This window comes from Neoarius graeffei, chromosome 25 (genome assembly GCF_027579695.1).
Source record: "Neoarius graeffei isolate fNeoGra1 chromosome 25, fNeoGra1.pri, whole genome shotgun sequence".
NCBI classification, from domain to species: Eukaryota; Metazoa; Chordata; class Actinopteri; order Siluriformes; family Ariidae; genus Neoarius; species Neoarius graeffei.
The window spans coordinates 20,719,888-20,744,406 of record NC_083593.1 but is presented as its reverse complement, the minus strand read 5'-3'; the positions used below and the strand labels follow the sequence as shown (position 1 = coordinate 20,744,406).

General features: G+C 39.7%; 1 protein-coding gene across 6 annotated transcripts in view; it reads right to left on the bottom strand.

Annotated features, from left to right (window-relative positions):
* The window catches only part of fryb (furry homolog b (Drosophila)), a 230,849-nt gene that overhangs the window by 37,501 nt on the left and 168,829 nt on the right, over positions 1 to 24,519 (bottom strand). For all 6 annotated transcript variants that reach the window (XM_060908228.1, XM_060908222.1, XM_060908225.1 and 3 more), the window contains exons 25-39: positions 24,262 to 24,353; positions 23,986 to 24,158; positions 23,193 to 23,353; positions 20,748 to 20,858; positions 20,215 to 20,369; positions 18,419 to 18,518; positions 16,299 to 16,470; positions 15,921 to 16,177; positions 15,278 to 15,424; positions 13,688 to 13,856; positions 13,494 to 13,584; positions 13,257 to 13,339; positions 11,638 to 11,788; positions 5,092 to 5,195; positions 1,522 to 1,707 (exon numbers count right to left, since the gene is read on the bottom strand). In XM_060908228.1, coding sequence (XP_060764211.1) covers positions 1,522 to 1,707; positions 5,092 to 5,195; positions 11,638 to 11,788; positions 13,257 to 13,339; positions 13,494 to 13,584; positions 13,688 to 13,856; positions 15,278 to 15,424; positions 15,921 to 16,177; positions 16,299 to 16,470; positions 18,419 to 18,518; positions 20,215 to 20,369; positions 20,748 to 20,858; positions 23,193 to 23,353; positions 23,986 to 24,158; positions 24,262 to 24,353 — 2,152 coding nt within the window. The remainder of the gene's footprint in view (positions 1 to 1,521; positions 1,708 to 5,091; positions 5,196 to 11,637; positions 11,789 to 13,256; positions 13,340 to 13,493; positions 13,585 to 13,687; positions 13,857 to 15,277; positions 15,425 to 15,920; positions 16,178 to 16,298; positions 16,471 to 18,418; positions 18,519 to 20,214; positions 20,370 to 20,747; positions 20,859 to 23,192; positions 23,354 to 23,985; positions 24,159 to 24,261; positions 24,354 to 24,519) is intronic.

The window sequence follows — 24,519 nt, the reverse complement described above, 5'->3', positions numbered from 1 at the left end:
ACTTTTTGCTAAGGGCTGTGTTGCATCACCTCTACTTTTAACAACACTCTGGAAATGTTTGGGAACTGAGGAGACTAATTGCTGTAGTTTTGAAAGTGAAATCTTGTCCCATTCTTGCCTGATATTCAGTTTCAGTTTTTGCACTTCATAATGCACCAAATGGTTTCAATGGTTTCAATGCAGGCAGGCCAGTTTAGCACCTGGACTCTTACTATGGAGCCATGCAATGTTAATATGTGCAGAAAGCAGTTTGGCGCTGTCTTGCTGAAAGAAGGAAGGCCTTCCCTGAAAAAGATTTTGTCTGGATGGCAGCATATTGCTCTGAAACGTGTATATGTCATTCAGCATTAATGATAGCCTGGAGGACGTGGTGTCCATGATTTCCAAAACGCATTTTAAATTTCTATTCATCAGACCAACGGACAGTTTTCCACTTTGCTTCAGTCGTAAACGAGCTTGCATTTGTGGATGCAGTGATTAACTGTGTTCACAGACAGTGGTTTTCTGAAGTGTTCTTGAGCCCATAAAGCGATTTCCACTACAGAGTCATGTTTGCTTTGAATGCAGTGTCACCTGAGGGCTTGAAGATCACAGGTACCCAATGTTGGTTTTCGGCCTTGTCCCTTGCATACAGAAATTTCTCTGGATTCTCTGAATCTTTTAATGATATTATGTACCGTAGATGATGTGATCCCCAAATTCTTTGCAATTTTACATTGAGGAACGTTATTCTTAAATTGTTGCACTATTTGCCCACGCAGTCTTTCACAGAGTGGTGAACCCCTCCGCATCTTTACTTCTGAGAGACTCCACCTCTCTGGGATGCTCTTTTTTTATACCAAATAATGTTACTGACCTGTTGCCAATTAACCTAATTAGTTTTTTGTTTTTTCTCTTTTTTACATTACACAAATTTTTCAGTCTTTTGTTGCCCCTGTCCCAACTTTTTTGAAATGCCTTGCTAACAGTAAATTTAAAATGAGCATATAGCTTTCAAAAAACAATAAGATTTCTTTTTCAATCCCCATCCATTTATTTGACACATAGATAAAGCACTATCAATTTGAAAAATGCAGATGATTTGACTGGCAACAAGAGTTATGATGTCTCATTCTAATCTCCTATCTTATTATTTCACAAGACAATTGAAATACTAATTCTCTCAGGTTGGCTGGTACATGATTATTTGTGGTGAGACTTTGTGCATATTCTTCCTTCTGTAACTCAGACCTCATCACTTTCAGGCTTTGACACCATAAATATCACCTCTACTCCCAGACTGTATCAACCTGCACACTTTAAACCATTATAACTCGGAATCTGATCACATACTAATTCATATACAGGTATTTTGGAAATGTGATGGCTGCTGCGAAGGCTGGGTTCCTCTGTGGTGCTATCGTTGACTGTGTTTGTGTATACTTCTCCAGTAAAACTTTTCCAGCAGGCCATTTCACTATAATCTGGTCATGCTGTTGGCAATTTCACATACTTTGCTTGTACTTCCGTTAGTTTCTGTACCTGTATGCAGGTATTCAGGCTGAAAGCTGGATTTAATGGTAAGTGTTTTGTTGTCGCTGATCTCCCGGGTGACCAACAACACAGAAGCAATGACCTGGAAGTTGTTGTTGCAAGACAGAGCGATGAGTAGATGCAGGAGCAGCCGCTTGCTGTGCTCAAAAACCTCTGGCCGGTAGTGATCTAAACCTGAAAGAACAGCAAAATACTCAATGTAGTCAATGAAGTAAATTTTACTGCCAACTCATTCATATACACGTACCGGTATGCCAAAACAATGACTCTCCAGGTCCATGAACCAGACAAACTATGTGGATGGTACAACTATCAGGATTTGTCAGCTGGAACCTGACTGGAAATCTTTTTAGACACTTTACTGCGCTGGTCTTAATGAGTCTTTATGACTGAGGAAGAAATCGTGTATGTCATGACAGTGAGCTTACTCATCTCATCTCATTATCTCTAGCCGCTTTATCCTGTTCTACAGGGTCGCAGGCAAGCTGGAGCCTATCCCAGCTGACTACGGGCGAAAGGCGGGGTACACCCTGGACAAGTCGCCAGGTCATCACAGGGCTGACACATAGACACAGACAACCATTCACACTCACACCTACGGTCAATTTAGAGTCACCAGTTAACCTAACCTGCATGTCTTTGGACTGTGGGGGAAACCGGAGCACCTGGAGGAAACCCACGGGGAGAACATGCAAACTCCGCACAGAAAGGCCCTCACCGGCCACGGGGCTCGAACCCGGACCTTCTTGCTGTGAGGAGACAGCGCTAACCACTACACCACCGTGCCACCCAAGATATTCAGTGGATTGAAAAAAATCTTGTTTTATTCAAGGGTTTTGTTCAAAACCACTGACAGCAAGTACCCAACATATCATATGTTTGCAGATGGGATAAAACCAACCAAACATTCATTCATTCATTATCTCTAGCCGCTTTATCCTTCTACAGGGTCGCAGGCAAGCTGGAGCCTATCCCAGCTGACTACGGGCGAAAGGCGGGGTACACCCTGGACAAGTCGCCAGGTCATCACAGGGCTGACACATAGACACAGACAACCATTCACACCTACGGTCAATTTAGAGTCACCAGTTAACCTAACCTGCATGTCTTTGGACTGTGGAGGAAACCGGAGCACCTGGAGGAAACCCACGCGGACACGGGGAGAACATGCAAACTCCGCACAGAAGGGCCCTCACTGGCCCCGGGGCTCAAACCCAGGACCTTCTTGCTGTGAGGCGACAGCGCTAACCACTACAGCACCGTGCCGCCCCACCAACCAACCAACCAACCAAACAAACAAACAAACAAACAAACAAACAAAAAAAGCTTTATATTTCAAGCAAGGACAAAACTCCTGAGGCTTTCTGATACATTTATTGTTAATTTAATATACTTTTGTAAATAGCTAAAGTGAAGTGTCTGCAGTAGCAAAAAAGTAGGAAAGTGGGAAAAAGTACTTGCAATGCATTTGAAAACAGATTTCATGACCTGACTGCCGACACTAAAAAGTGGAGTGACCTACTACAAATATTTCATGTGAACCTTTTATGCTCTGCAGCCGATATGTACAATACAGAAAAGAGCAATAAGGACAATAAACAAAACAGGATACAGAGGATACACACATGTTGAAATTTATGGATCTGGTCAAATTCAGAACAGCACAAATAATGTACAAAGCAAGAAATAATCTATTGCCGAAAAATATACAAGGAATGTTTAGTGAGGGAGAGGGGGGATATAATCTAGGGGAGACCTAAATTTAAAAAAAACCAAAGGTTCGAACAAATATGAAAAGCATGTGCGTATCGAGCTGTGGGGTGACTTTATGGAACAGACTGGAGACAGAAATAAAACAAAGTGCAAATATAAATCTGTTTAAAAAAAGGTACAAAAAAATATTTTTAAACAAGTATATTGAAGAGGAAGTATGTTAATGGAGGATGATGAGGGATAAATAGAATAGGGTTGATTGTTATATTAGAACTAACTTAGTATATGGTATATATTTATTTATGGGGATAGATATCTTCATATTTACAGGGATAGGTATGTAGTAGATATTTATTTTTGTAATTATATATTTATATGGATATTTATGAAGTGTATATATGGAATGAAGTATATATTTAATTTTGTAACTAAATATTTATATAGATATTTATGAAGTGTATGTGTATGTGTGTATGTATGTATATGTGTGTGTGTGTATATATATATATATATATATATATATGTATATATATATATATATATATATATATATATATATATATATATGTATGTGTGTATATATATGTGTGTGTATATATAAAATATGTGTGTGTGTAAGTATATGTGTATATATATATGGATATGGTATGTAGTATATATTTATTTTTGTAATTATATATTTATATGGATAATCATGAAGTGTATATATGGTATATATTTTTATAGGTGTATTAATGTAGTTTGGATTTCGGGGTAGTTAAAAAGGGGTGGGAAATTAAAAAGTATTGTACTTCTTCCCACTCCTTTTTCAAACAATGTGTGGTGTATTGTAATGTATTAGCTCTTTATGTTATTTTATTTATTCTTTTTTTTGTCACTTTTTTCATTTTCTTTCTTTTGTATGTACAAATAGTTACATACATTTTTATACATGTTCGAAATAAATAAATTCATTCATTCATTCATTCATTATGTCCATCACATCGAAAATTTGGAAGGTGTACACTGTACAATGTCATTTTCTGCATCAATACTCTAAGCTGCATTGATACCTGAATCTAAAGAAGCAAGATGTGCAAAAATTCAGTAAAATATAACGTGTAGCTTATTTACACAATTTGACACAATACAATTATTGCGTGTTTGAAAAAGAATTACTGTAAGTACATAAAAAAGAGGAAAAAAATGAAACAGAATTTTGACAGAGGTCTGAAAGAGGCAACTAGAAATTAACAGTTGAACTGAACTAAATTAAAACAAAACGTTCTGCTTTAATTTATATTAAATATGCATTAGTGCAGATGAGAGACATTCACATGCTTTCATCTGTGTGATAAACATGCCTGCAATAGTTTTGACTGTGGATAAAATATCAGAGGAAGAGTTCTGCACAAATCTGTTGATGAGAGCGCAACAGAGACAGCATTGTGATGACGACACAAAGAGTCTGAGAGAGATAAGCTATGAGTTATGGCATATCTCTCCTCGCCCTGTTGTTCCCTCTTTTTTACCATAGAGATTTTTCACATTTTTGGCATGGCATCCCAGTCGTGTTATTCAGCTTTCCTGGAAGCTGCAAATGCAACTTGGAATGTAGTCACAGAAGGGAACGAAGGCCAAAGAAGGGCATTCTTATCACAGTGGATGTCATTAATGACACACATGCACTGATGAAGGCGTATTTACATTTAGTACACACGCACACATATATATGGGATGCATGCCTAAAACATTACTCATGACAATTACTTGTTATCAAGGTATCAGTTTCAAGTCAGAAATGAAAGACAGAGAAGAGAAAAGAATGAATGAAAGGCATCAGGAGTAAGAGTGAAGTGATATTACCAAGGAAGAGGGCATGTAGCAGGAGGGGCAGATGCAGAGCCCAGTCCTCTCGCACACTGTGGTCCACCACCATCTCGGTCATGAAGATCACTGCTATATTACACCTACCAACATACATCAACACTTCCGTGAGTCCAAGCAGTGGAGTGAGATCACCATTTCTTCGGATCATAGCTGCTATTTTTGTGATTTAACAACAAGAGCATTAAATTAAAAGCTTTCAAAATATATGTAATATAAAAAGAAAATGAAGGACACATTGTTTTAGTTTTTTTAAGTGCGATGGGCACATTGTTGGTTAAAATGACTGTCAAAAATGATATTAAACAGTGCATCTGGGTGCGCATATATATATATATATATATATATATCATCTCATTATCTGTAGCCGCTTTATCCTGTTCTACAGGGTCGCAGGCAAGCTGGAGCCTATCCCAGCTGACTACGGGTGAAAGGCGGGGTACACCCTGGACAAGTCACCAGGTTATCACAGGGCTGATACATAGACAACCATTCACACTCACTTTAGAGTCACCAGTTAACCTAACCTGCATGTCTTTGGACTGTGGGGGAAACCGGAGCACCCGGAGGAAACCCACGCGGACAACATGCAAACTCCACACAGAAAGGCCCTCGCCGGCCACGGGGCTCGAACCCGGACCTTCTTGCTGTGAGGCGACAGCGCTAACCACTACACCACCGTGCCGCCGCATATATATATATATATATATATATATATATATATATACACACACACACACGGGTCTGTCTCAGAAACTGGGTACTGTGGGGGTACCCCACTAAATTTACTCACAGTCAATAAACTATACGGTTTTGAATGGTGATGTTGGTTTTAATTTGAAATAAAATGATGAAAGAAATAATACAGATAAAACTAAATCTTTGATGTGAATATTCAGAATTTGGCAAAATTTCTGCAGATTTGTGGAAAAATGGCGGCTTGATCTGGGACATGATAAATGGTTGACTACATCGCATTCCCTTAAAAAGGTTGTAGTCCACTGAAAAGTCTACAGTTATCACTAATTGTATTTTAAGTTGTAACTTTATACACCTAAGGATCGGCGCGCTCACAGAATAATCATAACCGTAATAAAACATCATGCAAAATATTTGATCACTGCTGTAACTCCATTTTCCGCAAAACCAATACGATCGTGTGTTTTGATCTAAACAGAAAGCCTCAGGGTCAAGGTCACTACCTCACCAAAAGTAGTAACTTAAAATCACTACGCCATATAAAAATTTAGTTAGAAATCTGCGATTTTGTTTTTTAAAAAGAAAGCTGAGAGTTAGGTATAGAATGTTTCTTACAGAATGTTACGATGGTAGCTGGTCTTGTATGAATTTCTGAGCTATAAAATGAGTTGTGGTCTATTTTTTACCGTAGCATGTTATTTGTGTGCGGGGAAGGACACACATTAACAATTTACATGTGTAGAATGGAATTTTCCTCTCCAACAGTTAGAAGTTGATCGTGCTTCCATTTGCGGTCTTTCTGTTACGTGGGTGATCTGTTCGGACGTTATCACTGAAAAGGTGAGTTTCGACAGTTTTATTTTGTTTTAGTCTTGCAGTATAAGGCAATAGAACGGTTTCTTTTTCATCTTACTTTCATATTTCATAGTGTTTGCGTATTTTTGACCAATATTTTGCAGCCATGGTCAATTTAGATCGAACTTTTGATAGAATCTGCGGCCAGTCATTTTGCCCCGCCCCCGCCTCGCGCTCCGTCGGTGCGGTAGTGATGTCCCGTTGCTCGCGCGCCGCAGCAGAGACTCACGCGATTCAGCCGGTACAGTCGCTGTTCTTTTACCACCGCTGTTATTCTCATCTTTCCGGTGTGTTCTTGATTTTTCCATTGTGTCCTATTTCGCCATATCAAATACCCAAAATCTATCATATTATTCATATTTAAGTGAATAATCAATTCAATCATAACTTGGCATTTTTAACCCAAGCAATCAAAAAGAGGACATTTATTCAATATTTTCACTCATCTGTGAAGGAGGGGCTTTAATTCTTCGTGATGTAGTTATTTTTTATGTAAATTAATTTTACAAAAGCATTTGAATTGTAATCAAAAAATTTTTCCACAGTGGAGGCCAGATAAAGCAAGATACTATCTTTATTCTTATTAAACATGACAAAAGAAACATTGAGTGTTAGGAAAATGCAAAAAAAAAAGTAAAATTAGAAAATTTATTTTTTGGCCATAATGTCCCAAATGAGAGACCAGTTTCTGAGACGGACCCATATATATATATATATTATGGCATGCCGTTCAGGAAATTAATCTTTGAATATATTGAATGAAACTCTGAATATATGGAATGAATCCCCAAATATATTGAATGAAACTTTGAATATATGGAATGAAACTTTGAATATATTGAATGAATCCCCGAATATATGGAATGAAACTCTGAATATATTGAATGAAACTCTGAATATATTGATTGAAACTCTGAATATATTGATTGAAACTCTGAATATATGGAATGAAACTCTGAATATATTGAATGAAACTCTGAATATATGGAATGAAACTCTGAATATATTGAATGAAACTCTGAATATATTGAATGAAACTCTGAATATATTGAATGAAACTCTGAATATATGGAATGAAACTCTGAATATATGGAATGAAACTCTGAATATATTGAATGAAACTCTGAATATATTGAATGAAACTCTGAATATATTGAATGAAACTCTGAATATATTGAATGAAACTCTGAATATATGGAATGAAACTCTGAATATATGGAATGAAACTCTGAATATATTGAATGAAACTCTGAATATATTGAATGAATCCCCGAATATATTGAATGAAACTCTGAATATATGGAATGAAACTCTGAATATATTGAATGAAACTCTGAATATATGGAATGAAACTCTGAATATATTGAATGAAACTCTGAATATATTGAATGAAACTCTGAATATACTGAATGAATCCCTGAATATATTGAATGAATCCCCGAATATATTGAATGAAACTCTGAATATATTGAATGAAACTCTGAATATATGGAATGAAACTCTGAATATATTGAATGAAACTCTGAATATATTGAATGAAACTCTGAATATACTGAATGAATCCCTGAATATATTGAATGAAACTCTGAATATATGGAATGAAACTCTGAATATATTGAATGAAACTCTGAATATATGGAATGAAATTGGCTGACATCATGATGGCACTGCCGCCGTCCTGCAGTAAAAATGAGTCAGTCGGCTCGGGATTTGGTTGCGGCTATTTTAAACAATAAAGACATTGTTAACACTCTGGCGAATGCTTGTGGTTTTATTAGTGTTTACTTCTTTTATGTGCAACGAAGCTACGGTGACAAAGTCATTTCCCTCGTGGATCATATTTGTATAACGGTATTTTCTGTATATAAACTAATTTGTAAATTTTGTTTGTCGAGTTTTACAGCGTTTCTCAATATACTCTAATACTCTCCTCTGAGTCAGAGTTTTTCTTGGGACCTGTTGTCTGTCTGCCGAGCTGTGGGAGCGGGGGCAGAATATAAAGTTTCATTCCATATATTCAAGGTTTCATTCCATATATTCAAAGTTTCATTCCATATATTCAGAGTTTCATTCAATATATTCGGGGATTCATTCAATATATTCAAAGTTTCATTCAATATATTTGGGGATTCATTCAATATATTCAGAGTTTCATTCAATATATTCAGAGTTTCATTCCATATATTCAAGGTTTCATTCCATATATTCAAAGTTTCATTCAATATATTCAGGGATTCATTCAATATATTCGGGGATTCATTCAATATATTCAGAGTTTCATTCCATATATTCAAAGTTTCATTCAATATATTCGGGGATTCATTCAATATATTCGGGGATTCATTCAATATATTCAGAGTTTCATTCCATATATTCAAAGTTTCATTCAATATATTCAGGGATTCATTCAATATATTCGGGGATTCATTCAATATATTCAGAGTTTCATTCCATATATTCAAAGTTTCATTCAATATATTCGGGGATTCATTCAATATATTCAAAGATTAATTTCCTGAACGGCATGCCATAATATATATATATATATATATATATATATATATATATATATATATATATATATACACACACACACTAGTGCATCTCAAAAAATTAGAATATTGTGAAAAAGTTCAATATTTTCCATCAGTTATTTAAGAAAGTGAAAATGTTATATATTATAGACTCATTACACATAAACTAAAATGTTTCAAGCATTTTTCTATTTTAATTTTAATCAGTATGGCATACAGTACAAAAACATTTAAAAAAATCTCAAAATATTAGAATATTTCATTTCGAGTTTGAGTAAAACAGTATGAACACAGTGTATCTCTCGGTCTAGTTCAGTACACACAACCACAATCATGGGGAAGAGTGCTGACTTGACTGTTGTCCAGAAGATGATCACTGATGCCCTCCACAAGGAGGGTAAGCCACAAAAGGTCATTGCTGAAAAGGGTGGCTGGAAAAGGTGCACAAGCAACAGGGATGGCCGCAGTCTTGAGAGGATCGTCAAGAAAAGTTGATTCAAGAACTTGGGAGAGCTTCACAAGGAGTGGACTGAGGCTGGTGTCAGTGTATCAAGACCCATCACGAACAGACATCTTCAAGAAAGGGGATACAACTTTTGCATTCCTAATATCAAGCTACTCCTGAGCCAGAGACAATGTCAGAAGTGTCTTATCTGGGCTAAGGAGAGAAAGAAATGGACTGCTGCTCAGTGGTCCAAAGTCCTCTTTTCAGATGAAAGTACATTTTGCATTTAATTTGGAAATCACGGTTCTAGAGTCTGGAGGAAGAGTGGAGAGGCACAGAATCCAAGGTGTTTGAAGCCCAGTGTGAAGTTTCCACAGTCTATGATGATTTGGGGTGCCATGTCATCTGCTGGTGTTGGTCCACTGTATTTTATCAAATCCAAAGTCAACACAGCCATCTACCAGGAGATTTTAGAGCACTTCATGCTTCCATCTGCTGACGAGCTTTTTGGAGATGCTGATTTCCTTTTCCAGCAGGACTTAGCACCTACCCACAGTGCCAAAACTACGACCAAATGGTTTGCTGACCATGATATTACGGTGTTTGATTGGCCAGCCAACTTGCCTGACCTGAACCCCATAGAGAATCTATGGGGTATTGTCAAGAGGAAGATGAGAAACACCTGACCCAAAAATACAGATACGCTGAAGGCCACTATCAAAGCAACCTGGGCTTCAATAACACCTCAGCAGTGCCACAGACTGATCACCTCCATGCCACACCGCATTGATACAGTAATTCATGGTAAAGGAGCCCCAACCAAGTATTGAGTGTATAAATGAATATACTTTTCAGAAGTTGGACATTTCTGTATTGTAAATCCTTTTTTTGATTGATCTTAGGGAATATTCTAATAATTTGAGATACTGGATTTCTGATTTTCATGAGCTATAAGCCATAATCATCAAAATTAAAACAAAAAAGGCTTTAAATATTTCACTTTACATGTAATGAATATAGAATATATGAAAGTTTACCTTTCTGAGTTAAATTATGAAAAAAAGGAACTTTTTCATGGTATTCAAATTTTTTGAGATGCACTAGTATATATATATATATATATATATATATATATATATATATATATATATATTACTAGCTGTGCTTATTGTATTAGTCAATTCAATTCATTTTTATGTACACAGCATGTTAAACTATACACACACTGTCAAAAAGCAGCTATTCTATTGATAGTATTTGTAAGAAAACCAAATATGGGACATTTCTTTGGGGACCAGCTGATTTTTAAAACCATCCCACAAGGTCAAAACTGCCAGACAGTCCTTTACTGGTGGGAACACTTGGTCCCTAACAAGATATACAAATACGGTATGCACACACTTACGCTTCTATCTTTGTGGGAACACTCACTGACATAATTCATTCCCAAGCCTCCTACCCCAGCCATCACAACTAAATGCCTAACCCCAACCATTAACCTAACCCTAACCAAAACCTAATTCTACCCTGAACCCTAAAACTAAGTCTTAACCCTCAAACAGCCCTTTGAAGAACTGAGGACCAGTCAAAATGTCCTCACTTCCCAAAAATGTACTAACTCTGTTGTCCTCAATATGTAGCAAGTACACACACACACACACACACACACACACACACACACACACACATTCCATCTTTGAGGGAAACTGACATGGTATTGCTGTAGCTAAGTACAGTGTTTGAAAAATGTTTATACAGAAACTGAAAGAAAGCATCCATGTTACATCCATGCATACTAGGCCTGAACAGACCCTACATTACTGTTGTATTATTGTATGTTTTGTCAGTGTGTGTGGAAGTTAGTGTACGTTTACAATGCAGCTGCAATAATAAATTTGGCATCCTAAAATTTTAATTGAACCGAGTCAAATGTATATGCGATACAAAGTAAGCAGAAATAATGAGACTCAGGAGAAGGCGGAGCTTTATTACCTGTGGAGCGGCCCTCGTGGTGTGATAGTTTCAGGCAGGTAGTCCACTAACGGTGCCCAGCAACCTCCGTTAATTGGCATAGGCAAAGGCTGGGGCCGATTAGTCTCCAACACACTGAGTAGCCAGCCAGCATACGGGGGCAGAGGATCATCTGCACAGACCATGAAATCAGCAGGTATTTAAAACAGTTATGTTCTATTTAAAAATAACGAATAATTTGATTTGATTTTTGGAGCCAGATTTCAACAACTCTAGTCAAGTATTCCTTTAAAACAGTTACAGCAGGGTAAAACCTGTTCTTTATGCATTTAAGAACGTCTTTAACAACTTGGCAAATTACGGTATACGTCTCAGACCAGATTACGTCACAGCTCATTGACGTATCGTTCATAATTAACATTAACAATTCATTTTATTTACTAAAATGATAAGAATTATGCATACAAAACCAAAGTGCTTATACTGACACTAGTTAACTGCAAGACAAGAACAGTTAATACCGTGTATTGGGGCACCTGTGTTCTATCATTCAAAAGCCTAGGTCACAACCGGACGTACGATTTTTTGGCCGTGCGATTTTTGGTGTTTCCCAAATCGCTGCGTTTTTTTTTGTTCATGGAGAAAGACGCACGTTGGCCGTAAGTTTGTCTTGCAACCTGAAAAAAACGTAAGCGCCCGTAGAGTTTGTTTGACATGACAAAGAACCTCTGCGGCCAGTCTACGGCTCGAAAATCAGCAGGTCGCACGCGCGCCCTCCGTGCGTTTCTTGCGTTTTTTGCATGTAGACCGGCTGTAGGAGCGCGTACGGCCGGTTGTGACCGAGGCTTAAAATGGATTCTTGAATAAAGCCATCTGAGTAAACCTGTAAAGAACAGCTTCTGCCACTTCACTTGACTATACAAAGTGCCACTATTCCTCTAAAGCTATACCATCAGCAGCATATCATTAATCTCCAGAATGGTCTCTCTGAGCAGACACGCCAAGTATGCAGACCAGAAACATGACAGACACACCCAGTATACACATTCATACATACACGCATACACAAGTATGCACAGTATATGTGGATACACAAACTTTAGGCAGTTCTCTGCACTGGAAACAAGCTGGGCTGAAAAAAATACTACATAAGTGTTGGATTAAGTAAAATTTGCGAATGATGACAACGTAATGATCAAAGCATTACTGAAATTCCTAAAAGGTGATCACGCTGATAATTCCTTAGTTCCTCCATTCAGTAGTGAGCTATTAAAACTCTCAGGCTATATTTATGCAGCACTCAGATGTGAGTGTCTGGTTTTGGTTTTCATATGATTACTTTCTTATGCATGACCAAGTACAGATTCTCCAAGCAGTGTGAGCGAATGACAACAGCTTATGACAATTCTCAAGCTAACCTGCACCTGCATCCAACTGCCTTTGGCTCCCCATTGTTACATGAATACAGAATGTTAGTCATACACACGTATATGTAACGTGTGGAATGCCTGCTGCTCTGTGCGTGTAGTTTGGACATTACTGGCCATAGTAAACAGTCAGTAGTAGCTAAAATGAGCGAAATCTCAAAACTGAGAGGTCAAAAATGAGAGGACAGAGGTCAACAATAATGATGTACTGACTTTTCTCCTCATCATAGGAGCCTCCGGAGCTGTTACTGTAACGTGACTCGAGCCGGTTATGTGCTCGTGCAGCTTTACTTAACCTACAGACACACGCAAAAACAAACACATTCAAGCATCAGCATTGAGGACACACACAGAGCACAAAAGCACGAAAAATTAATCTCCAAGAAAGGAAATTATACACTAAAAAGGACTGTTTTAACGTGAGAAACTCTTATCTATGGGCACAATTACCTCTCCTCATTCTCTCGAGCAATCTTTGCCTCATCCGTGTCTTGGATGTTTTCCTGCCCTGCTACAACAGTGTTGCTGCTGGATGTTGTTCCTTCATCAAACACACAACAAAACAAACATCAGACCAACCAAAAACAGATCATAAGGAGCATTAAACGAAGAGCAGTCATACAGTATTTCTTGTCTATGGTCACCTGAGGCCACAGCAGAGATCTTACTGCTGGCTGCAAAGCGGTAGAAAGGTGGGTTATCACAATGCAGCACGACAGGGTTAACAGGGTCGGTCTGCTGAAGTTCAAACAGCAGCTCCTCCATGGTCTGAATGGTGTTGTTACGGCACAGATAGATCACTACTTTCTTAATCTAGAGACATACAGAAAACACAGGCTTATAAGACCTGAATACTCGACACTGAGATCTTTGTATCTGGTGCCACATAATGTATCATGACGTGTATCAATGGTCCCAAAAGAAAAAAAAAAAGAAATATTTTGATTAGTGCTGTCAAGCGGTTAAAATATTTAATCGCGATTAATGTCGCGACTGTCATAGTTAACTCACGATTAATCGCAATTTAATCGCACATTTTTGTCACATGAAAAACCATTGTAATTCTCTTATCAGCATAAAAAAGTGAATGGGCTTGCTTTGTACCAATGTTTTTTTTTTTATTGCAGAGCATAACACGTCTTGTCACAGCCACTGACATCCATAACTTCCATATTAGATGAGAAAACCAAGGGATGAAAAATAAAGTGCATATCATATTGCGTGCACTATCTGTGGTCAGTGAGACAACTTTTTTTTCGATGTTCCACTCTCTGGCTACTTTCATAAAGTGCTCAGCAACAGTATCAGCGAAGTGCCTCTCTTCTGTCTTCATAACAGTCAAAGCATGGGACTGAAGTTCCCACTGTGGAGTGAAATAATGTGCTGTGACCCCGAGGTAGTTCTCATTACTGAGTGACGTCCAATAATCTCCTGTTAGCGCAACTATGTCTGTCTGCCCCCAACGCCTGTTGTAACTGGGACTTCTCCATTTCATACAAAGTTTCTATGCGGCTCGTGATAGTAGCTCTGGAAGGAGTTTCGTAGGTCCAGTCGTTGGATGCGATGCGAATTATCTCGGTCAGACCCTCATCATCCACAATGCTAACGGGCCTGCATGCAGTAGCCACCCATTTAGCTATGGCTGCAGTTAGCTTGTTTTTAGTTGCAGCATCCATGTGCCTGTGTCGAAACCCATCCATTGTTGCCTGGTTGTGGCGCAGAGGAGGCGTCGAATTTGAATCACTGGTGTGTTTGGCCATCAAATGGTATTTCAAACTGGATGTGCTCCGATGGTAACTAAGTTCACATCGACAGTAAGTGCAAATTACTTTAGTTTTATCTACCGAGCCATCTTTTAATGTTTTAAATTGAAACTTTCCGTCTAGAAGTGTTCGTCCTGCTTCCATTTCAACTTGTCTGCTCAGTTGGGTTCTTCTTTGTTGGCTGTTTGCAACTGTATCGCTCAGTACCGCCACCCTGTGCAGGGCGTGGCATTACAGTCTAGCTGCTACCGTTTTTCTAAGCAAAGTCTCTGTTCCAAGTTCCTGGCAGTTTCAAAAGCTTATGAAAAACCTACATCATGTCACAGAGCGTTAATCTCGCGATAAAAAATTATCACCGTTAAAATTGAGTCAAGTTAACGCGATAATAATGCGACATTTTTGACAGCACTAATTTTGATATATGCGTCATAGAGACTGTAAGAGACAGTAATGATGTTTGTGCATCCTTACATAAGGAAGTAGTGTGGTGTCACTGCTGACTCCACACAGACTAATAAGGAACTGCAGTGTAATTCTCAGGTTGTTGCTCCATTTCTCATTGGTCACGAGGGCATTCCATGCATTTTCCATCTCTGGGCCTGGAAGCTCATCACCATACTTAGGAGAAAACACAATGTAAAATGGATTTATAAAATTAAAGGGCACCACAAAATCAAGCAGCAATAGGCAATATTTAGTTTAAAATGTCCTTCATGAGGCGGCACGGTGGTGTAGTGGTTAGCGCTGTCGCCTCACAGCAAGAAGGTCCGGGTTCGAGCCCCGTGGCCGGCGAGGGCCTTTCTGTGTGGAGTTTGCATGTTCTCCTCGTGTCCGCGTGGGTTTCCTCCGGGTGCTCCGGTTTCCCCCACAGTCCAAAGACATGCAGGTTAGGTTAACTGGTGACTCTAAATTGACCGTAGGTGTGAATGTGAGTGTGAATGGTTGTCTGTGTCTATGTGTCAGCCCTGTGATGACCTGGCGACTTGTCCAGGGTGTACCCCACCTTTCGCCCGTAGTCAGCTGGGATAGGCTCCAGCTTGCCTGCGACCCTGTAGAACAGGATAAAGCGGCTAGAGATAATGAATGGATGGATGGATGGACTATTTAATTGTACCTTGGCAGTCATGTACATGAGGTTGTTGAGAATAAGAGAGGTGGCCTGCAGGGATCCCCACCCACTGCCTTTGAGTGGGTGTGAGAGGCCCATGCCATCTGTATGCTTTTGCCCGTCCTCCTCTGGTGTGCAGGGACTGGAGGCTGGGGGCAGCAGACCCGTGTCCACCAGCTCGATATTGTTCAGCCAAGGCAGCAGGTAGGTGAGCATTATCTGCCTACCATTGGGATGAGTGGTAGGAAACCTCTGACTGACCTCTGTACATGTGTCAAGAAAAAGAAGGGAAAAAGGGGAATAGTGAATTGTTGTGGGCTCCCTCTTCCAGACTATATACTCAGTGCTACTGCTCTGGAACAAACAAATATACAAATATGCTACCTGAGAAGAGGGGGAGAGTGAGCTCTGGGTACATGCAGGCGAGCTGGTTAGAGAGCTGTGAGAGGGATACACTGTAAAGTGGAGGCAAAGGGCCATGGGTGCCATACAAGATGTTCCCTGTCTTTTGGCCCACAATTCTTGTAGCGTACACAGATAGCTTTGCCTCCAAAACCTGCACAACATGCAGCAAAAGAAAAAGAGCAGTAGAACAAGTGAGAAAAATCAGTTAGACTAGGAATAAATCTTCAGCTTTGGCGATTAAAGCTCATAGGCAACGGTTTTAATTTTATGTACATTTGAAACTTTATATGTTAAAAAACCCTCTGTAATTTTCTTCTGGTCCCAAGAAGTATTTTGTTAATACGTAATAATTAAAATAAGTTAGTGAGGATCGTGGCGAATTTCTGTTCGGCGATTTTTGTGACCACTCGGCGTGTGACGTCATTTAAGACAAATAAACCGCTTGAGTTGAGTCCACTTCCGTGTATTTTCATTGCCTTGATTGCAGACGTGCGTTCGAGAATTTACAAAAAAAACCATGCTTTATTGTTGTGCAGTAAACTGTAACAACGGGACCGGTTCAGGAAGAAGTTTTTACCTTTTTCCGAGAAAGGAGAAGAGGCGGAGCGAGAGGGTTGGCTTTTTCTGAAAAAGGAGAAGAGGCGGAGAGAGAGGGTTGGCTTTTTCTGAAAAAGGAGAAGAGGCGGAGCGAGAGGGTTGGCTTTTTCTGAAAAAGGAGAAGAGGCGGAGAGAGAGGGTTGGCTTTTTCTGAAAAAGGAGAAGAGGCGGAGCGAGAGGGTTGGCTTTTTCTGAAAAAGGAGAAGAGGCGGAGCGAGAGGGTTGGCTTTTTCTGAAAAAGGAGAAGAGGCAGAGCGAGAGGGTTGGCTTTTTCTGAAAAAGGAGAAGAGGCGGAGCGAGAGGGTTGGCTTTTTCTGAAAAAGGAGAAGAGGCCGAGAGAGAGGGTTGGCTTTTTCTGAAAAAGGAGAAGAGGCGGAGCGAGAGGGTTGGCTTTTTCTGAAAAAGGAGAAGAGGCGGAGCGAGAGGGTTGGCTTTTTCTGAAAGAGGAGAAGCGGCGGAGAGAGTGGGTTGCCTTTTTCCGGAAGAGGAGACGAGGCGGAGAGAGTGGATTGTGCGCGTGAAACAAAATCAAGCAGTCAAAGAAGAAACGGAGCAGCAACACTCAAGCAAAAAGGAGAAGATCGGAGGTAAACATTTTTACCTTTGCTTGCAATTGATAAGTCAAGAATCCTGAGGGATCCTGTACAATCATTGTGGAAATAAGACAAAGGGATATTTCCTCGCTTAGAGTCGGCTATAAATAGTATAATGCCGCGGATGGCAGGCTAATGTGGCCTACCGGCGCACTGTCCAGTAATCATTCCCTATATCCACTAGGGAGGGCGGTTTCATTATTCTTCAAAAGGGCTCTTATTTAGTATTACGATGAAAGTAAGAATTTATCATAACTACCAGGATAAATCGTTTGGGTGCGAGTCTTGTTGAGGTCCGGGGTCACCGCAATCAGAGTCAGCCGAGTTGCTGTCCGATTCCGAGGCCGCACGGTCAGACCAGTGAGCCACATTCACCGATTGCTTCGCAACGGCCATAGGTTCATACAGTTTCACCTCTCAATATTCAATTTGGAGAGTTCCTACTTCAAAATCGCTATCGCTTTCAGACATTTTACACAACCGCTCACGACCAAAGTCTGTACACGTGTGCTCGGTTCGCAAGTAAACACAGAACTGCTCCCGGTCTGTTTGGCTTGAATGACGTCACGACGACAGCCCCCTGGCGGTGAAAGTGCGCATAAGTGAGATGTAAACAAACCTTTGGAAATTGGGCAAAACAGTATATTTTAACCATTTTATTCAATTTTAGGGTGCAAATTAGACACCAGGAAGATTGAATTCGCTTTTTGGGTCGCTCTTCTAGAAAATAAAGTTGATATTCTACGTTTCACCTCTGACCATTGCCTATGACCTTTAAGACCTGTATCTTACAAAAACATCATTAACAAAACAAATGACACATTAAATATTGAAAACATTTCTTTCATATTAGTGTTTTAAGCATCATATACTGTGAAACTTTTATGAAAGAAAATCCCTGTCTCATACCTGCATAAGCTGCATGGAGATCTCATATATCTCTCGGCTGGTGTCAGAGGATTTAAAAAGCACCAGGTTCAGCAGGGTAACAAGGTCACATGGATAGTTTCTGAAGAAAGAAAAAGAAAGATTCCCTGTCTGATTTTGCATTGTGAAAAATCTACTAAATCAATCCAAAAGTGTGTAATAACAAACACTGTATGAAACGCCATATGAGTGCTCATCTCTCCACCTACATACATATATGTTATTTACCAGCTGGGAGGTCCGTATCGTGAAATACCGTGACCGAGGTCTTGAAAGCACTGAGCGAGGCCCTCTGGGTCGAGGTCAGTATTCAAGGCCGAGGTCACAGTATTTCACCATACGGACCGACCTTAAGCTGGTAAATAATATATTTATTTTTTTCTTTACCAAATTCTAACAGAAACGAGCGCGCCTGAAAGGGAAAACCGAGCCGCGCCGCCATTTTGAATCCTCATTCACGGCTGTAATGCAAATGGCTTCCTCCTCGGTATACAAGTGCACTTCCATGGCAGGAAAACAAATACATTTTGCTGCCTATGTAGTCCCCTATTTATACAAAATTGAGTCATTCAGGATTCAGCCATGTTTTTGCTCGGTTTTAGCAAGTTACAGGTTTTAGCTTTCTCCTGAAATGTTTTCTTTTATTTCTTCTTCCTCAGGGTAGTAAAACTCGCTTTCGCTGTGAACACTGTCGTTATCGCTATCCATAATGTAAAATTAATGCTATTCTCCTGAGAAATGCTGGCAAAAATGTACAAGATTTTTGATAATCTTATAAATAAATCTTATAAAAAAAGATAAATGTTGACAAAAAATGCTACTATGTTTGTTGTTGTTGTGAACGAGCGAGTCGCCAGAGGTCCGTAACCAGGGTCTGTAACTGGGGTCTGTATCGTAGGATACGGACCCGCTCGCCAGCCAATCAGAGCGCAGGATTTGGACTGCGAAAAAAATACATATATGTTATTTACCAGCTGGGAGGTCCGTATCATGAAATACTGTGACCGAGGTCTTAAAAGCACTGAGCGAGGCCCTCTGGGTCGAGGTCAGTATTCAAGGCCGAGGTCACAGTATTTCACCATACGGACCGACCTTAAGCTGGTAAATAATATATTAATTTTTTTCTTTACCAAATTCTAACAGAAAACGAGAGCGCCCGAAAGGGAAAGCCGAGCCGAGCCGCCATTTTGAATCCTCATTCACGGCTGTAATGCAAATTGCTTCCTCCTCGGTATACAAGTGCACTTCCATGGCAGGAAAAAAATTACATTTTGCCGCCTATGTAGTCCCCTATTTATACAAATAGGAGTCATTCAGGATTCAGCCATGTTTTTGCTCGGCGTTAGCAAGTTACAGGTTTTAGCTTTCTCCTGAAATGTTTTCTTTTATTTCTTCTTCCTCAGGGTAGTAAAGCTCGCTTTCGCTGTGAACACTGTCGTTATCGCTATCCATGCTGTAAAATTAATGCTATTATTCTGAGAAATGCTGGCAAAAATGTAGAAGATGTTTGATAAAAATCTTATAAATAAATCTTATAAAAAAGATAAATGTTGACAAAAATTGCTACTATGTTTGTTGTTGTGAACGAGCGAGTCGGCAGAGGTCCGTAACTGGGGTCCGTACCGTAGGATACGGACCCGCTCGCCAGCCAATCAGAGCGCGGGATTTGATGGAAACTGGACCGCGAAAAAAATAATATTAATTATCTACTATTAATATAAATATTATCAATGCGTGCCCTTACACCCTAGCGTACTGAGGCATGATGATTTTCCTACCTGCTCCCACACACTGTAGCGATGGCTTTAAAGCAGCCGGAGGCCAGCTGGTAGGAGCCGGTGAAGCAGCGATCCACTGCCCAGTTAAACAGGTTTGACTGATCTGGGTTCAGTTCCAGCAGCAGAATGACTACCTCGCAGCCCAGTCGGTGCACCTGCAGCACAGGACAGTGTATGTGGGATAAAAACTTATGAGTCAGACACCATCTTTTTACTGATTTTACACTCATGCTCATTTCACAATGATTTATTTGATGTTTTTAGTAATAGTGAATCAATAAATTTTTTTCCAACATGAGGAAGACTTTATTTAAATTATGGAGAATTTGTTTAGGGTTTTTTGGACTCAAAGTAACATACTAAAAAAAAAAACCAGGGGTCAAATAGGCCATCGGTTTCTTAATGATGCGGTTTCTTTTAAATTACATTTTATTATCGCCGATACTTCAATCCTTTACTGTTGTCTTTTATTTTGATTTTGATTGCTTTTGACTATGATAATCAGACACAGAATATAGCAAACACAGTCTTACTCGCAGATCATGACACCCAAGGATATTGTCGAGCCACTTGTAGAGATAGCCATCAGTAGACAAGCCCACATTATCAAAGACAGGCCCACAACATAACACGGCGGACATAGCCTAAAAGGAAAATACACACAAACAGACACACAATCACTATGTTAGATACATGGCATGTTTAAATACATTCACTGTCTTTTTTTCCCCTCATTCACCTACTATAGAATTAATTACACTAACATTAACAATGTATCAGAAAAAGTATTTTTAGTATATATAAGGTGCGCTCATTAAACTTTACTAATACAGTAGTAGTAGTGTACGATCTCATACTATAGCAGACTGTACCTTCATATCACCACACTGATGCAATCTAATGCCTTTTAAGGAGCTCTTTGTAATTTTTAGATGCCTGTGAGGAATTTCATTGCAGTGAAAACATTAACAAGCCTTGGTCTTCACTGCAACCGACCCAAATTTGTCATCGCAATGTCCTGTACCTGCTATTTAGATAAAGAGTTTAAGCTAACCAGCTATGTTGTATCTGGGGCAGAGCTGACAAAAATTTGACAACATGTAAAGAAGAAAGTAGCCAGAAACCCTGTACTGCAAATCAGTCCTTCAGATGTATTTTCTGAAATAAAGTTAGAGCTGAAAGTGGAGCAAAGAAATAATCCTGAACTTTTGAAAGTCAAACTAAGATGGGGGGGGCAACGTCCCCTGAAAAAATTTTAATAACATAAAACGCAAAACCCTGCATTCTAGTGCATTTTAGTACTTATTTTCACTAAAACAAGTTATAACTTTTAAGCCTTTTTCTTTCATGTACATTAATGATTAACATGTCAAAAATATCTAATTTAATTCCCCTAGTTAATGAGTAATTTTCAGGAGTGCAGTTAGAAAACGCGGTGATTTTCCTGCTACACGGTTCATTACTTTGAAAAAATCAGACAGTTGAAGATAAACTCAGCAAAATCCCAAAACAGTGCTGTTAAAAAGTAAAGGTCTGTTAGAGTTTCTAAAGCTTTCAGGTTTCAATGTTGGGGACGTTGAGCCTCGTTTATCAATCTTTTAGTAGAGTTGTGCATTTGTATAAGCTAAAGTGAACTAAAAACTTGTCACACACTAAAAGTGTCACACACTTGCCCCTTTTCCACCAAAGCAGTTCCGGGGCTGGTTCGGGGCCAGTGCTTAGTTTGGAACCGGGTTTTCTGTTTCCACTGACAAAAAACTGGCTCTGGGGCCAGAAAAAACGGTTCCAGGCTAGCACCAACTCTCTGCTGGGCCAGAGGAAAGAACCGTTTACGTCAGCGGGGGGGGCGGAGTTGTTAAGACCAACAACAATAACAAGACCGTGAAAGATCACCATTTTTAAGCGACGAGAAGCAGCAGCTGTACAAACGCAAAGTCATCCATTATTATTCTTGTTGTTGTTGTTGTTGCTGCTGCTGCTGCTTCCGCGTTGTTTTTGCTTCAATATTCGCGCCAAGGTTTATGCAAACGTAGCGACGTAACTGACGTATACAGCGACATAACTGACGTATACAACGACGTAACTGACGTATACAGTGACGTAATGACGTGGCTTCCCTTAGCACCGTGAGCTATGGAAAAGCAAACTGGTTCTCAGCTGGCTCGCAAGTTGAACGAGTTGTGAACCAGCACCAGCACTGGCCCCGAACCAGCCCTGGAACTGATTTGGTGGAAAAGGGGTAACTGACTGGCGGCCTGAGTACATTATGTAACAAAAAATAATCACCATTGCTAGTTTTAGGCAGCTTAGAAACCGGCTCTTCCATTATTGCTGTTTCTTCCACGTTTTCTTGATGTTGTGTTCTAGAAACGGCACTAAAACTTAGCTTCGAAGCCACAAAATGCAACTTTGATGGAAAAAATAATAATAAATTGCTTACCTCTCTTCACGTCGAAAGAAGGAGGAAAGTTTTGCTTGTTTCGACATGGTGAATTATTAACACAAGAGGAAATACTTGTAATTCGCAACTAAAAAGACTGCAGCTACACTGGCAGCTTGAACACGCTTTCTAGTGCGATCGTGTTGCGCTTGCGCAGAACGATGTCAGTCCTGCGTGCCTTAGCTCGTGCACCTGAAGGCGCGCCTTGGGCGCGCGCGCCTAACGAGCTCCGGCACGCACGCCGTTAACAAAGAACACCTGTCTTTAATCGATGAACTGTGTTTGGGCTATTTAAGGACCGCGCCCAGGCAAGGACGATGCGAAGTATTACGCCGCGTCTAGGAACGCGAAAAATCCAAGAAATAAATTTCTCCATTCGGGAAACCGGAGATTTTCAAGAGTTTTGTCAAATATCCGGATTTCTGGGTAAATCCGGAAGACTTTCATCTATATAAAGTGAATGTGATCGGTCAACAGCACTCCTGCACGCCTATCTTTATCATATTAGCAATATCAGGGATTTGGGAATGTGCTGTACCTTTAAAGCGCAGTATTGGTAGCGTGTGATCTGGTGGTTGCGGTCACTGTAGCGGTCCAGAGGAGTGAACATGACACTGAAGGGACCAGCCCATTGGCTGAACAGAATGAAGAGATGATGGCGCAGACTCTGCTGAGGAAAGAGGAATCGCCTGTGGTGCACTAGATGGAGAGCGATATATATATATATATATATATATATATATATGCATTCATCACATGCAATATAGTCACATAGAAAAGAGAAGCAAAAAAAGAAAATGAAAAACATTCATGAATGCAGTTAATAATAACAGTAATAAGGTGATTGTTCTTCAAATAAGTTCAGTGTTACAACACGCATTTGTTCAGAACAAAGCTTTTCTTATATCTTCAAGTATTTGATAGGAATCGTTACTAGGAAAATCTTAAGTTAAAAAAAAAAAAAAAGGTTCATCTTGTCAAGAATGTTGCCCCACATGGAGAGGTGGGAGGGAGGCTGCTTATCTAAGAGGAAAGAGGATTTCAAAATGTATCTCTTCAGGATTAGAGAGGCTAGGAGGAATTATATTACCAAGAAATGGAATGCTTCCTTTTGGCCATGTACATTTAAAAGAAATTTTTAGGGCTTGTCAACCATAGCGCTTCTGATTTAGACCAGATCACAGTCTTGAGAGCCGATTGTCGATTATAATTCTGAAACTACTGAAAATAATTAAAAAAAAAAGAAATTAAATAATTAGTCTCCACTAGAATTCAGCAACAGAGACTCACTGGACACAAAAACCAGGTGAACAGATAGTTACTGTAGATACCTGGCACACACTGGATGAGGTTGGCCACCATGCCGCTGAAATGAGCTCTGATATCCTTCAGGATCTCCAGCTCTTTATCATTCTCTGCCTCCAGGAGCATGCGTGTCAGGTCCACATACTCCAGGAAAAGAGCACCTAGAGCCAGAGAATCCCTCTCTAATGCACCATTAGTGCTGGAGAATGAAATGGGTTGGTTAATGTTATATTCTTAACCAAAACTTTAATGAGAGAAATTGCAGAACTGGTGTCAGTTCAGTGAGTTATTGTGCAGCCCACCTGTCACTGATGACCCCTGAGTCAGCGAGCAGCTCAAAAATACGGAGTAGCTGCAGCCGCAGCAGATCTCTCCTTTCTCGACGTTTCTTATTCTTCAGAGGGAAGAGAAGATATAATACGCACATGTAGTATAACAACTGCCCACTAGAAAAACAAAAAATTCTCATCTCATTATCTCTAGCCGCTTTATCCTGTTCTACAGGGTCACAGGCGAGCTGGAGTCTATCCCAGCTGACTACGGGCGAAAGGCGGGGTACA